This window comes from Heterodontus francisci, chromosome 7, assembly GCF_036365525.1.
Source record: "Heterodontus francisci isolate sHetFra1 chromosome 7, sHetFra1.hap1, whole genome shotgun sequence".
NCBI lineage: Eukaryota > Metazoa > Chordata > Chondrichthyes > Heterodontiformes > Heterodontidae > Heterodontus > Heterodontus francisci.
The window spans coordinates 27,206,485-27,223,012 of record NC_090377.1 but is presented as its reverse complement, the minus strand read 5'-3'; the positions used below and the strand labels follow the sequence as shown (position 1 = coordinate 27,223,012).

At 41.6% G+C, this 16,528-nt stretch overlaps 1 protein-coding gene across 3 annotated transcripts in view; it reads left to right on the top strand.

The window, feature by feature from the left end:
- The first annotated feature begins 4,930 nt into the window (after positions 1-4,930).
- LOC137371904 (protein mono-ADP-ribosyltransferase PARP14-like) overlaps positions 4,931-16,528 on the top strand; it is a 78,436-nt gene continuing 66,838 nt past the window's right edge. For 2 of the 3 annotated variants that reach the window (XR_010975300.1, XM_068034924.1), the window contains exon 1: positions 4,931-5,473. Coding sequence is in view for 2 of the 3 variants with exons in the window: in XM_068034924.1 (XP_067891025.1) it covers positions 5,305-5,473 (169 nt within the window). In the remaining variant the exon portion in view is untranslated. The remainder of the gene's footprint in view (positions 5,474-16,528) is intronic. The other variant, XM_068034923.1, reaches the window with a different exon arrangement.

The window sequence follows — 16,528 nt, the reverse complement described above, 5'->3', positions numbered from 1 at the left end:
AGTGGAAGGATGTTTCCCAAGAGACCAAAACTGTTCTCTCTGCAGCCATGGCTCTTATGGCCAGAAGGAAAACGTAGGGACATGCTGCAAACAGAATGAGTATGGAACATACCATTGGGATCTTAAAAAATGGGATGTTACTCAAGCTTAGCTTGTGCCTTTGTGACAGTCACCCGGTAAGTCAACACTATATAGCATGAATATTAGAGTAGTATTCAGAAGAAGCCACCAGGTTCACTAATAACCTATTCTTTCAGTGCTGTCCAGCCCACTGATGGCTAGCCTCCTCAACTGGGATTAGGGGCTGGAGTTGTTTTGAGCCACCAACTTTATCAGCCAGCTGAAACCAATTAAACACCATGTTAATCTGCAAGCAGAAAAATAGAATTGAAAGTTTGCAATAATAATATCAAGCAAGTGACAGGAAACAGAGAGTAGTGATGAACAGTTGTTTTTTGGACTGGAGGAATATACAGTGGGGTTCCCCAGGGGCCAGTACTAGGACTACTGTTTTTCTTGATCAATATTAACCTAGACTTGGGTGCGCAAGGCACAATTCCAAAATTCGCAGATGGCAAAAACTTAGAAGTATTGTGAAATGTGAGGAGGATAGTGATAGACTTCAAGAGGACATAAACAGGCTAGTGGAATGGGTCGATACGTGGCAGATGGAATTTAATGCAGAGAGGTGTGAAGTGATACATTTGGTAGGAAGGGCAGGGAGAGGCAATATAAAATAGAATGCATTTGTTGACAACGCTATCGGTAGGTGGCGCTGTTGTGGCACATGCGCAAATACAGCATGTGCCACTAAAATGTCACAGCTTGCGACTGTAGCAGCTGCCGCAGGAGACTGTCTGCGCATGTGCGCACCGCGGCGCAGCATGATGACGTCAGTGGGGAGCTGCATTGTCAGGAATCACCTTGTAAACAGAAACTCATGAAGTTGTGCTCAGACAGGTTGTCCCGTACTGTACCAGTATCTGTATTGCTTAAAATAAACACAGCATTGCCCGAGGGCTCAGAAAATATAATTTTACATTACCTAGACTCATGCTTTACAGGTTGAAATACTTGCTGCAAGTTTATCCAGTGAGCAGCTGAGATGCAGAGACCAGGAAGGTCCTGAGTGATTAATTATTATAAAATATACATTCTTATATTAAAGAGGTTGTGCTCTACCTTCGATGGAATCGCTCACTGCAGACTAGTGTGGAGTGTTTCCTGCCTTGACGTCCTGGCTATCACTGAATCATGAGTCCAGGCCTCTGGATTACTAGTCCAGTAATCTTTGAAATGTCTCTCCTTGTTTTAATATTTTAATGCGGTAAGTCAGATTTTACAAACAAAAATATTAACTGATTTAAGACTGCTTCATATTTAGTGGTGTCACATGAATTAAGAAATTAAAATAGATTCAAAATTATATGTCAACTATTAAGCACTAATGCTCAGCTTTGTATATAAAAAATGCCTCTTAATTTCATTAATTATCCAATAACACTGAGGCCACATTAAACTAAAAGCAGCGATTTATCAGGTCTGACACTTAATTAATTAAATATATTCCAAATTCAGAGCATAATTCGTTGTGTTTCCCCTTTAAATCTCTTAATTTCCCTTACAAGCCTCCTTTACTTTATATTTTTTATTCAATACACTATGTTTTGAGGCAGGCATGAGAAGTCTTGCCAACCCCTAACGGGATGCAGTCAATTCATTTGAAAACTGTGCAATTAAAGAAAAGGGCCAAGTTCCTATTAATGCAGATTGAAGCTGTTGAACTGCTTTTGTCACCAAAAATACAAAGTGCGAAGGAAAACCAAGAGATAAACAAAAACACAAAAAAGTTAAATTTGTATCAATGAAAAATAGAACTAATTAAAAACATCTTATTACATAAGCAACTGATTACATTGTAAATATTTCATTAACATTAAAATGGCAAAGACCTTCAACACCCCTAGAATCAGGAAAGGGCAAGAAAGGCCTAACCGGATAATTGTGAGTCTGGGGCTGAGTTCTACTACAATGTATGCAAGAACCGTTTATTGATTACTGTTGAAATACCAAGCAGAGTAGGAAGCACACTTCAGAAGATCTGTGGTTTCCAGTGTTTCACTAACACAATTGTAATGCAAGGCTGTTAGAGTGTGTCCGACCCAGCCCGACCCGACCTGAGCCCGAATGCTGGACCCGGAAGAGCGACCCGACTTGACCCAAACCCGACACGTCATCGGGTCATGTCAGGTTCGGGTAGCCATGCTCTACACCGAAGTGAACATCCACTGTTTAAAAAGGAATAAACCCTGTTGCAGTCAAAGGGGAAGGACAAGAGGGGAGCCTTGTGATCCCTCCTCACCTGATCAGTAACAAGTTTCAACAACACTCAAGAAGCTTGATGTCATCCAAGATGAAGCAGCCTGCTTGATCAGCACCCAATCCACCACCTTAAATATTCACACCCTCCAGTACTGACGCATAGTGGCAACAATGCATACCATCTAAAAGAGGCTCCTTAGTCAGCACCTTCCAAACCTACGACCACTACCATCTAAAAAAAGGACAAGGGCAGCAGATACTTGGGAGCACCATTACCTACAAATTCCCCTCCAAGTCACACACCATCCTGACTTGGAACTATATTGCCATTCCTTCACTGTCGCTGGGTCAAAATCCTGGAACTCCCTCCCTAACAGCACTGTGGGTGCACCTACACCACTTGGACTGCAGTGGTTCAAGAAGGCAGCTCAAGGGCAATAAATACTGACCTTGCCAGAAATGTTCACATCCCAAGACAAATAAAAAAAAAATCCAATCAATTAATATTGATTTACTACATGGTTCCCTGGATAAATTGGTCTATTCTCTCTATCCCTTGGTATTATTTGTTCTATATGGCACCATCTGCTCACCAACCACAAGTGCTAAAAAAGTATTCACTGGAGTATAGAAATCTGACTTCATCAAAATATGAATTTATCACAAGCACTGATGTCAAAGCAATACAATAATTGATTAAAAATGCCCTTTCCCCTTCTAATACCCCAAACACAGCCAGGTACAATCTAAAGAACAGAAACTTATCTACCCTCCTGGCCAGTGATCCCACACCCCTTCTCCTTACACCCACATGGCTATGACAGTCTGTCGGAGGAAGGAGTAATTGCATGCAAACCACCATCAGTGGCGTGTGAACAACAAAAACTCTCATCCATCACGGATATCAAAATATGGAAATAGCTCGACAACAACATCAAGACCCCTCGCCTCTTCCCCCAAACAAAATCATGACAAACCAAAACCCATTGAAACATTAATGCCTGCTCCAGTCTGACGAGAACAACACTACATACTAATCTGTAATGAAGAAGGGGTGGAATATGGGGAAAAGTAAGGACAACACATGAACAGAAGTAGGCCATTCAGCACCTTAAAGCTGTTCCGCCATTCAAAGAGCTCATGGCTGATCTGTATCCTAACTCCATTTAGCTGCCTTGGCTGCATATCTGTAATAACACACTTTGGCTAGCAAAAATCTATCAAAATTGGATTTACAACTATTGATTTATTTATAGATACAGCACTGAAACAGGCCCTTCGGCCCACCGAGTCTGTGCCGACCAAGAACCACCCATTTATACTAACCCTCTAGTAATCCCATATTCCCTACCACCTACCTACACTAGGGGCAATTTACAAAGGCCAATTTACCTATCACCTACAAGTCTTTGGTGGTGGGAGGAAACCAGAGCACCCGACGAAAACCCATGTGGTCACAGGAAGAACTTGCAAACTCCACACAGGCAGTACCCGGGTTCCTGGAGCTGTGAGGCTGCGGTGCTAACCACTGCGCCACTGTGCACTAGCTAGCTCAACTACTTTTTGTGGGAGAGAGTTCAAGACTTCTGCCATTCTTTCTGTGAAAAAATGTTTCTTAACTTCTCTCCTGAATGGCTTGGCTCTGATTTTAATGTTATGGCCCTCACCCTAGACATTCCCACCAGCTAAAGAGGTTCTCTCTAGCTACCCTATCAACTCCTTTCAAAATCCTAAAAAACCTCAATCAAATCACCCCTTAGTCTTCCACATTCCAGGGAATACAAACCTACATAATGTAATTTTCTCCTCATAATTTAACCCTTGGAGCTCTCGTAAGAGGCTGCACTCCTTCCAAGGCTCATATATCCTTTCTAAGATGCTGTACCCAAAACTGTACACAGTACTCCTGATGTGGTCTAACCAGGGCTTTCTATAGCTGTAGCAAAACGTCCCCCCCCCCCCCCCCCACCACCCTACCCCTCACCCCCCCCCCCCTTCCCTTTACTGTGTTTGTAAAGAAAACTCCCCAGTGGCTTTGCAGCCATGGTACCCAGCACTCATGGGTACTTGTCTGAAAAGAAGGATGTCTGGGGGAACATCATACCTATATTTAGACTCTGAGGTCCAATGTACTCTTGCCATTTTTCACCTGCACCAAGTTCCAACCATCCATCACCCCGGTGCTCACTCCCACTGCATGATCTTGAAATGCTCATGCTTGTTTTCAAATCCCTCCATGGCTTTGTCCCTCACTATCTCTGCAAGCTCCTGCAGCCTTACAACCCTCTAAAATCTCTGTACTCCTCCAATTCTGGCCTCCTGAAGAATCTCTCCACTATTGGTGGTCGTACCTACAGCTACTTAGGCCTGAAGCCTTCCAGAAATCTCTCAGTCTCTCTCTCTCTCTCTCCTCCTTTAAGATTCTCCTTAAACTTACCTCTGACAATATTTTTGATCGCCTATCCTAATATTGCTTTATGTGGCTCAGTGTCATATTTTATTTGATTACGCTCTTGTGAAGCACATTGGGACATTTTAACGACATTAAATGCGCTATATAAAGGCAAGTTGTTGTTGAGGTTAGCCTCTGAAGATGTGGGCAACTGGCTGGTGGGAACAGCCATTTGATAACCAGACAGGGGCCAATAATACAACCAGTCCTCTCACGGGTGAACTGGAGCCTGAGCAGATGGCAATAATAGATCATTTTGAAATAAATCAGTGAGTCCAATGTTTGTAATGTAGTGTTACATCTCTAAATATTTTACTATTTTTGTAATCTTTCACTTTCGTTTTGGATAGATAGCACACACGGAAGTTTATTTCCGAGAATTGTTCACTCGAAAATTTGGGGAGCTCTGAACAAAACATCGAGTTCACATTAATGGAAAGGCAGTGGGGCAGACCCAAAAGTTGAGCTGGCTCCGAGGATCGATAGGAGTCGGGGCTGAAACTTTGTTGTCTGAGGAGGAAAGCTGAGGGATGGCTGGATTTCCCGTGTTAGTGGAAGGGCTGCCTGTGGACCTGGACTCTGTCAAAAGTAAACTCGCCATTTATTTCCAAAGCAAAAGGAAATCTGGTGGCGGAGAGTGTGAGATTAAAGCACTCCAAGATCAGAGGAAATTCCTGGTCTATTTTAAAAATGAACAAGGTAAGAATTTATCTTAAAGAAATTTCGATTCGCAACCGGCTTGTACCGGTGTACAAAATATGGACGAATAAAGTCTAGACCACTTGATAAGGGTGTCAATTACACTGAAGTCTTTTGAGTGCAATTTAATGGGCACTTTTAATGCCGCTACTAGTCTGACAGCCCCACGTTAAGACAACTGTAGATATCAGGGGAGTGTCATTATTATTAACTGTTCCTTTCAGCAATTCAATTAGACACCTGTTTTTTGAGGGCAAATGCGCCGATACTACACTGGGTGAATCGGCCTTGCAGTTTTGGAGCTCCCTTCCAGCCCAACTTTCCGCTAAGAGTGTATGATCAGGGAATTTATCCTTTGGAATCACTCAGCAGGTCTGGCTGCATCTGTGGAAAGAGAAGCAGAGTTAACGTTTCGGGTCAGTGACCCTTCTTCGGAAATCCGAAGAAGGGTCACTGACCCGAAACGTTAACTCTGCTTCTCTTTCCACAGATGCTGCCAGACCTGCTGAGTGATTCCAGCATTTCTTGTTTTTGTTTCAGATTTCCAGCATCCGCAGTATTTTGCTTTTATTTATCCTTTGGAATTTGTTTTCTGGCATCCACTAAAACTAGCTATCACCATCACTGGGATATTTAATTTGAATCATTCATGTACATAGAAGAATACATTGATTGATCCCAGACTCCCTGCTGGGAACGTGCACTTGAAAGCAGAACAAGTTTGTGACTGAGTAATCATTTAGGATATTTGTGGGGAATCCAGAGCAAGAGGGCATAATCTTAAAATTAGAACCTAGCCATTCGGGAGTGAAATGGGAAAGGAACTCTTCACACAAAATATAGTTGAAATCTGGAACTCTCTCCCCTAAAGGACTGTGGACTTTGAGTCATTTGAAGCTTTCAAGACGGAGATTGCTAGATTAATTAGTCAATTACCAGCCATTTCCCACCCCACCGGCACTTTAACAGTGTCGAGAGGGGCTGCCAGCAGTAGGGGAGACTGGCAGGTGAACTATGGCAGCCTCCCAGACTGTTCCCGGGCAGAGGTGGTCCCCTCATTAATGGCCACTCCGTGGCCCATGGAGGGGCGCCTTGTTGCAATGACCACTCTTGCAGCAATGATACCACCACTGGAGGGCACACCCTTCCGAACACCAGGGCCTGCCTGCCTGACCCTAGCACATTAAATTAAAAAACTTACCTGGCCTTCGAGGGCACCGCAACCTGAAGGCAGCCTCAGCAGTGGCTACCTCTAATGGTGGCATTGCCGAGGCTGCCAAGCTACCGGCCCTCTGATTGGGTCAACAGCTCTGAGAGGTGAGCTGCAATCTTCAATTGAACAGCAGGCCCACCTGCAGCCTCTTAATTGGCCACTGCCAGTAAAATGCCGCCTAGGGTCCCGCCGTCCATCTGTGTGGGCTTCAGTCCCACTTTCAGTCCTGGTGGCGGGACAACCTGTTCTTTGATAAAATTCCACCCTCCCTCTGTTCCTTGGATATAGTGGCTGGTTACAGGGGCACTTACTGTAAGGCAGATTTTCAATTTCCCGTTTGGATGTAAAATGGGATGTTACAAATTGTTTGCCTGTTACAGGAACCGCATGATTTTTGTTTTGAATGAATTCACTAACAAGCAGCCAACCCATAATACCAATGTTCCTGCCAAGCAGCAAGTTGAGAATCTACCCCTCCCCCCATATATAAATAGATAAAAATGATAGAAATTAACATATACCTGGTTACCAGCGTAAGAGGAGACTGAAAGTATTTGGATATGAATGCAAAGATTATCTTTTTTCCCTGGAACATGTATTTGCTGCCTGCAATCTCCACAGGAAAACCTTCAAGCTGTTCTATCTACCACACCATGTCTTTAAGCTAAATCTTTATTACAAAATGATAACAATAGAAATGAACAAGAAAAGGTAATTTCACTCAGTCACCTTTTGTATCTTCTCCTATTTTACCATGCAGCTGCATTTTCAATGACTACTAGTTTAATATCTGTCTGGTGGATCATTCCTGATACTTGTCATGCTTTTTTAGAATGAAAAAAATCTTCTTGAAATGTTTCAAATCCACTTTACACCAATTTAAATTCATGTAGTCTGAACCAACTTCCTGAACTTACTTTGAATATTCTGGGTTGACTTTATCTGTAGCATTTAATATTTTGTAAACCTTGAAGAGGTCATGCCTTCTTTCTAGACTTGATCTTTTTTTTTCTCCTGTAACGCATCCCCTTTACATGTTCCAAAATGAGGTATGGACATTGGAATGGATACAGTGCACAGTCTGGCTGCTATCTCTGAATCTATCTCAATGCCTATGTCTCTTTCTGTAGCGTGGTAATCAGAACTGACCACAGCAGACTCCAAATATGGTCTGATTGCTGCATTTAGATAAATGCATAAAACTTTAGCATACCACTGTAAATTTGTACTCTACTTTCTGGCTGTAGGGGTTGATTTTGTGTTGGAAACCATGCCTGCTGGAAGTGCATATTGGAAATCCAAGTGCTGCTGTTCACCATTTTCTGACCATTTAAGTTTATGGTGAAAGTGATGAGTCCACTGTCAATCCCAGGTTGCCTTCCCAGTCTATGTGTGCTATTTCATCTGGTTAACAAAATTGAGGATGATGGAATAGAAGGGTCAGTGTCAGCTTAGACAAAGAATAAGACAGAAAACGGTGAGTCTTGGTAAATAGTTGCTTTCAAGACTGGAGGATGGTGATCCCCAAGGGTCGGGACTCATGCTAGGACCATTGTTTTTTTTAAATATATAAATTACATGGCTATTGGAATGCAGAGTAAATTTTAAAAATTTGCAGATGATACCAAACGTGGAGGTGTGGCAAACAGTGAGGATGATACTAATCACTGCAACAGGACATAGATAGGCTAGCAGAACAGGCAGACAACTGGCAGATGGAATTTAATACAGAGAATTGAATGGTGATGCATTTTGGCAGAAGTGATAGGGAGAGGCAATATCGACTTAATGGTACAGTTCTAAAGAGTGTGCAGGTAAAATGGGACCTGAATTCATGTCCATAGATGTTTGAAGGTGGCAGGACATATTGAGAGTGTAGTTAGCAAAGCATATGGGATCTTGGGCTTCATAAATAGAGGCATTGAATACAAAAGCAGGGAGATTACATTGAACCTTTCTGAAGCGCTGGTTTGGCCACAGCTAGAGTATTGCATTCAGCTCTAGTCACCACACTTTAGGAAGGATGAGAGGGTGCAGAGGAGATTTGCCAGAATGGTTCCAGGGATGAGGGATTTTAGCTACAAGGTTGGGTTGGAGAAGCTGGGGTTTTTCTCCTTGGAGGAAAGGAGATTGAGGGGAGATTTGATAAAGGTGTACAAGATTATGACAGGTTTAGATAAGTTCAACAAAGAAAAGCTCTTCCCATTAGCATTTTTTTCTATTTGTTTCAGGGGATGTGGGCGTCGCTGGCAAGGCTAGCATTTGTTGCCCATCCCTAATTGCCCTTGAGAAGGTGGTGGTGAGTTACCTTTTTGAACCACTGCAGTCTGGTGCAGGTATATCCACAGTGCTGTTGGGGAGGGTATTCCAGGATTTGATCCCGCGACAGTGTAGGAATGGCAATATATTTCCAAGGGTATGGCATGAAGGGGAACTTGCAGGTGGTTGTGTTCTGCTGGCCTTGTCCTTCTAGGTGGTACAAGGACTAAGGGGCACAGATTTGAGATTGTGGGCAAGAAACGCAGGGGGAATGTGAGGAGGAACTTTTTTGCGCAGCGTGTGGTAATAACCTGGAACTCGCTGCCTACGAGGGAGGTGGAAGTGGCGATGATGAATGATTTCAAAAGGAAATCGGATGGGCAGTTGAAAGAAATAAATCTTCAGACTATGGGATTAGAGCAGGGCAATAAGACTGACTGGATTGCTCTACAGAGCCGGCATGGCTACAGAGTAGGCCAGATGGCCGTAATAATTTTATGTTTATATGATGCATTCTATATGTAAGACACTATTTTTATCCAGTATGTACCAATTTGCATTCAACTGCTATATTTTATTTGTAGTTTCTCTGTCCAGTTGCACAATTGATCTGAATCATTTTGTAGATCTTTCACTACTTCTCTGCAGAGTTCAGTAATTTAGGTTTGTCAGCAAAATTGATATTTTGGGGTAGATTTTTATTTCCACTCTTGAGTGGAAAACAACTGGTAATAGATTTATTTTATCTTCATTTGTTCAGTTTGCCTACCCACTGTTTTTTTTCATTTTTTTTTCATGTTTGTACTTGCAGCTGTTCAGTTTTCAGTCCGTTATCACCCTATTTGTACTAATATAAAAGCAAAATACTGCAGATGCTGGAAATCTGAAATAAAAACAAGAAATGCTGGAACCACTCAGCAGGTCTGGCAGCATCTGTGAAAAGAGAAGCAGAGTTAACGTTAATTCTGCTTCTCTTTTCATAGATGCTGCCAGACCTGCTGAGTGGTTCCAGCATTTCTTGACCCTATTTGTACTAATGCTTTGTCTTTCAACACACCATTAACATATTGTTTGCCTTTGCTCCATGACCTTCTGGTCGGTTATTCTCTGTGACCTTGTCCTATCTACACCTCCTTTGTTATCTCTTGCCCCACCCCCGCTTTACTTGCTTAAAACCTTTCACATTTCTAATATTTGCCACTTCTGAAGAAGGATCACTGACCTGAAACATTAACTCTGCTTCTCTCTCCACAGATGCTGCCAGACCTGCTGAGTATTCCCAGCATTTCTTGTTTTTATTTCAGATTTCCAGCATCCGCAGTATTTTGCTTTTATTATTATTACGGTAATAGATTGCTGCTTGTTATATGCCTTTCCATTCAGTTCCATTCGTGTGGGGTGTATTGGCGGTGAAGGTTAAAATCTACCCCTTGGTTTCAACATCCAAGTCATTTACTGCAAAACACTTTATCACTTTATTATACTTACATCCAAAGAAGAGCACAGTGTTGAATTTGGTGATCCCCATTGAGCTACTGAATCATATCTGGTGTTGAAAAAGCAATAAAGTAGTGAGCAATATGACAATCCTGTAGTGCTGCCTTGAGGGCAAAATGCATCTGGCTGATTCAGGGCAGCCCATAGTTCCAAAGTTTTTCTGATAATAAGGTTAGAACCAGGAAAGGGAGTGCTCAAATGTTGCAAAATTCCCCCCAGTAAATTCACCAGGTTGCACCATGCCTTTATTACTTTGATGAATACACTTTAAAGCACTGTGTTCCAAAAGTATCTGATCATCTCTATTGATATTTTACAATTGCATTCATGCCCAGATATGAATGCAATGCCACAGTTGTAAATATAGATGCAAGTTTCTGTTGATAATTTGTTCTATAATCCATGACTGCTTTGAAAAATGTAAATAAGCAGAAACTGTTTCTACTGGTGGATGGGTTGGAAACTATGGACACAAATTTAAGATAATTGCCAAAAAATCCAGGAAGGAAATGAGGAGAATTATTTTTTTGACATAGTGAGTTATCACAATCTGGAATGCATTATTTGAAAGGGTGCTGGAAGCAACTTTCCAAAGGGAAATATTGATTCTTATAATTGCTGTCCTCCTTGAAGCTTGTTAATTGAGATTCAGTTTAAGTTTTTTCTCGTCTGCTATTGTTATATTAATACCTCGTGGCCATGTAAGTATTCAGAACGCAGCTGCTCCATCCAAATCATCTCTTTTGCCTCCACCAAATCTCAGCCCGATGATGGTCTTTTTTTAAAAAATCGTTCATGGGATGTAGGCATCGCTGGCCAGGTCAGCATTTATTGCCCATCCCTATTTGCCCATGAGAAGGTGGTGGTGCGATACCTTCTTGAACCGCTACAGTCCATGTGGGGTTGGTATACCCACAGTGCTGTTAGGAAGGGAGTTCCAGGATTTTGACCCAGTAGAGTGAAGGAACTGTTTTATAGTTCCAAATCAGGATGGTGTGTGACGTGGAGGGGAACTTGCAGGTGGTGGCGTTCCCATGCATCTGCTGCCCTTGTCCTTCTGAGGTGGTAGAGGTTGCGGGTTTAGAAGGTGCTGTCTAAGAAGCCTTGGTGCGTTGCTGCAATGCACCTTGTAGATGGTACACACTGCTGCCACTGAGTGTTGCTGGTGGAGGGAGTGAATGTTTGTAGATAGGGTGCTAATCAAGCAGGCGGCTTTGTCCTGGATGGTATCGAGCTTCTTGAGTTGTTATGACCGACCGCTCCAATCAAAGCCCCCAATCAAAATATATAATTCTGATTGTGGTGGGAGAAATGCACAGATAATTCAATCCCATCGCTCCACAGATCGCCTAACATATTATTTAAAACTTTCCAAATTAAAGAAAGACCCAGCCAAATTGTACCATCTGTTAACCCCTGAATGAGGCTAACCAAACCAGGCGTCTTTAAATCAACAAATCAACTCTTTAATTAGAATAACTAATTTTTTAAACACTATAAAGATACAAACAACATTTAAAATGGAAAATATTTGAGTCCTTGCAAATTTACAGTCCAATGTTGCTTGAAGTCCTCGCAGAATGTTGTTTGAAGTCTTCGCGGAATGTTGAATGAAGCCTTCGCAAAATGTTGCTTTCCTTCTCCAGCGAATTTCAACAATTAACGACTTGCAAAAACTTTCAACAGAATCAATCTGACTTTAGAGTTTTTGAGGGATAATAGATTATCACAGTCTAAATTCCCTTTCTTCAATTTAAATTACCAGAGATCTCTGTTTTGGCTCGATGTTTTAGAATTTTGAGAGAAAATAATTAAACAGACTAAAATCCTCTTCCTTCAGTTTAAATGGTTGAGAGCTTTTTCTTCAGGTGCCAACACCAGCTGTGTCTGCATGTCTCTGTGTGTCTCTGTTAGAAAAAACTGTCTTCAACTAAAAGCCAGTTCAAAACTGAATTGTAACAAATGTATCGCATGAGACTCACATAGATACAGTGACTGTATCTATGGTAACGAGAATGCACCCTTTGAATCACAGTCTCCAAATGGCTGTTTCTAAGGCAACGAAAATGCACCTTCCTATAATTCCTGAGGCTTGCTGGTTCTTAAAGCAATACTGATCCCTTGCAAGCCTTAAACGCAAACTGCATATTCTGAAAAAAAAACTACAGGACCATGACAGTGTTGTTGGAGCTGCACCCACCCAGGCAAATGGAGAGGATTCCATCACACTTCTGACTTATGCCTTGTAGATGGTGGACAGGTATTGGGGAGTCAGGAGGTGAGTTACTCGCTGCAGAATTCCTGGCCTCTGACCTGCTCTTGTAGCCACGGTACTTATATGGCTACTCCAGTTCAGTTTCTGGTCGATGGTAACCCCCAGGATGTTGATAGTGGGGGATTCAGCAATCATAATGCCATTGAATATCAAGGGGATATGGTTAAATTCTCTCTTGTTGGAGATGGTCATTGGCATTTGTGTGACACGAATGTTACTTGCCACTTATCAGCCCAAGCCTGGATATTGTCCAGGTCTTGCTGCATTTCTACACGGACTGCTTCAGTATCTGAGAAGTCGCGAATGGTGCTGAACATTATACAATCATCAGCGAACATCCCCACTTCGGAGCTTATCACTGAAGGGAGGCCATTGATGAAGCAGCTGAAGATGGTTGGGCCTAGGACACTACCCTGATATTGGCAAAGTATATTTGGAGCTAATACATACCCTATATAAACTGACGCATGTCATGATAGGTAGGAACCCTAATTACACCCACCTGATAGTAGAATTCCTTCATGTCAGTGGATGAGACAAGAGGTAAATGCTCATTTCTTTTAATATTTACTTGGTATGGAGGCAGAACTGACACACTGGTAGGAATGGCAGGCTCCCTTCCCTGAAGGACATTAGTGGGTTTTTACAATAATCCATGGTAATTCTTCTGGTGCTAGCTGACAAATTAACAGATACATTGAATTCCTAGTGGGATTTTGAATTCCTGACCTCGGGGTTGCTGGTTTAGTACCACAGCATTAGGCTACCACATCCTTATTCTGATTTCTTGATCGGTTAAATTGCTAACACAGAATATGATTGAAGCTCTGAGACTTGAAGCATCATTATCTGCACAAGTACTTGACACATGGAACAGCATGTATGTGAACACAGGCCATATCAACTCAACACATGACATGGAACATACGTGGTGCTGTTTTATTTTGGAGGAAGCTGGTGCACAGGGTATATAACAGCATATTTTAGGCAAAGTTGTTAAATATGCAGGGCTCATGCTGAGAATTTAAGGATTAAAAAGGCGTTGAAATTACCCTTTTCAATTATCTTTTAACTATATTTGTTCTCAGAAGTTGGGTGATGCTACAAAGACATATTTTATGACGCATTCATAGTTGTTCTAAAATGGTAGTGGTGGGCCTTCTACTTGAATTGTTGCAATCCTTCTGTTTCTGGAGCCTTCATAATTTTGTTAGCTAGGGATTTGAGGGTTATGACCCAAGTCAGAATGGTGGGTGACTTGGTCAGAAAATCGGAGATGATGGTGGTCCAATGGTCTTGTTGCTTCTTGTAGAGGTTAAAAGGCTGTGAGGTTCTGGTGAAGGAAGTTTGGTGAGGTGCTACAGTGCATCTTGTAGGTAGTATATGTTGCAGCTACAGTACACCAGTGCTGGCGGAGTAGATATTGAGCCAAGTTTTTCTCTGAGCGGTGAAAGAATGGTGCAATTACTGATTGACTTTCTATGGGCTTTTGCATGTATGTTCCTGTCAGCCAACCATCTAAGCACAGCACCCGCTACAGGACATCTGGAACCTGTGTGAGCATGTCAAGCAATGGAATGTCTCCTTAACCAATCAGATTGAAGAATTATTAATAATCAGTGTGAACCAGGAAGTGTAAGTTTGAATATTTAATTTGATGTCAAATCAGGTACAGAAAGCAAAACAAAAAGAGGGGAAAAGATTGGATTAAAAGAGAGAGAGAGATAAAAGAAACAGAACAAAGTTTTTTAAAAATTACTTTTTAAGAAATTTCCAGCAGCAATTAACAGCTGAATGAATGAGACATCATGCTTGTAAAGATTAATTTTCAGTGCCAGAGAGGTTGTTTGGCAGTAATTGAGACTTGCTATGTTGTTGGGTATTTAGCCAGAAGTAGACAAGCCCTAAATTTGTTTGGTGAGTTTAATCAATTAAATGTGGGGTTGGTTAGCTCAGTTGGCTAGACAGCTATTGTGTGATACAGAAGAATGCCAACAGTGTGGGTTCAATCCTCACTGTGCCCCACACTTGCAGAGCAGTGGCCCTCAAGCTATACATTACCACCTGTCTCTAATGGGGAGAAATTCCTTTGGGACTACAGCTAGAGCGTAGCAACAAGGTAAATGCAGCAACATTTCACTGTCCAATGTATTTGAATGGTCAGACAGGGAGAAGCAGAGCATTTTGGATAGCAACTTTCAGATTTCTGCACGTGCCATTGCTGTTTGAATTGCATATAAATAACGATAAGCACTGTTACCCTCACCGTTATATTTACAGAAAAATCTGGCTCAACTTTGCAATGAGTGTTTCACCTCTTGATCCCTCAAAGTGTCTCCACCATCTAAAAGTTCAAATGAGGAGTATGCTAGAATTCTCACCACTCCCTTGTATGTGAGCAGCTGCAACAACACTCAAAAACCTCAATATCAACCAGGACAAACCAACCTGCCAAATTGGCAACCTGATACTGGGTTCATTGACCTGCTGTTGGAGATAAGTGTAAGACATAACCTTCTGCCCCTTGACAGGTTACTGTACTGTTCAAATATGAGAATTTCGAGAAATAATGAGACAACACTCAAAGCCCAAATTAAACACTAATGTATTTACTAGCTTTGATAGGAATACAAATTATCAATACAAATCACCTGACAGTCACAAATACATTACAAAGAGTTGTATATACGATCGCCCAGTGAGCGCTCACCTCCCGTTGATCATACTCTTCAGCTACTGACCTAGTTGCCTGGCTTAAGCAGTAAATCATTCTTTTCAGCAATTTTAATATTTTTCTTTCCGAAGTGGGCAGGATGTTTCATTGACAAGATCATACTATCCTATCAAAACCCAACTTAAGTTACAGTTGTCCAATGAGGCATCTAATTCGTTGTTCAAACTACGACATTAGAAATTGCCTTGATGATGAGCGTATGTTTACATTTCCTTCAGTAATTTCATGATCTCTGATGGATGTTGCCGATGCCTTCAAGATCTTTATTAGGAAACACAATAGCAGTTTCCTTTCCTAGTCACACACACATTTTAGGTCCACAGGACAATTAAACAATCAGTGTCCCTTACATTACTGACTTCTTACAAGCTGCTGCTTGGAGAATTAAAAACAGCGTTTATCTGATAAAGCACTTAAAAAAAGCTTCTTCTAGAGTTAGTTTCTCTGTATTTCAAAGGAAGGCAAACACTGACATCATCAATCAATGTTAGTTTGTCACTCTTGCGCTGCTTTTCAAAACACTTTGGACCACTTACACCAGCTAAATTAGCACGTTCCATCTCTTATCTTCATGTTTTCAGATACCATAGCTTCATGTTTTTACGCACGTGAATTTTCTCCAAAGTTCTCACTCAGCATCAAAGCGAACCGTAGCTTTGAAGTATGTCTGTTTATTAGTTTCAACTAATTTTTTATGACTTTGCTGCTTTTTGCTAAATATTCCATAGCCTTAAAGTGTTTTTTCACCAGTGACTCTCTTTATCTGTAATAAAGATGGCTTTCAGTTGTTGACAGGTTACTTTAGCTCAAAGCCCTTTTGGCCTTTACAATGCATGCTGGTCAGATTGGGTCAGTTTTCTGTACACCTATATATAGCGCAGCTTCCTGAATTTCATTTAAATTATTGATGCTCCTGGGTTGGATAGCCTCACAAGTCTCAACTACAAATTTTGATTAACAATAATATTACGATAATATGATATGGCTGCTTCAGTTATGCTTCTGGGCACTGGTGACATCAAGGATGTTGATGGTGGAGGGATTGGTAATTATGCTGCTCTTGAGGTTTAAGGAAAG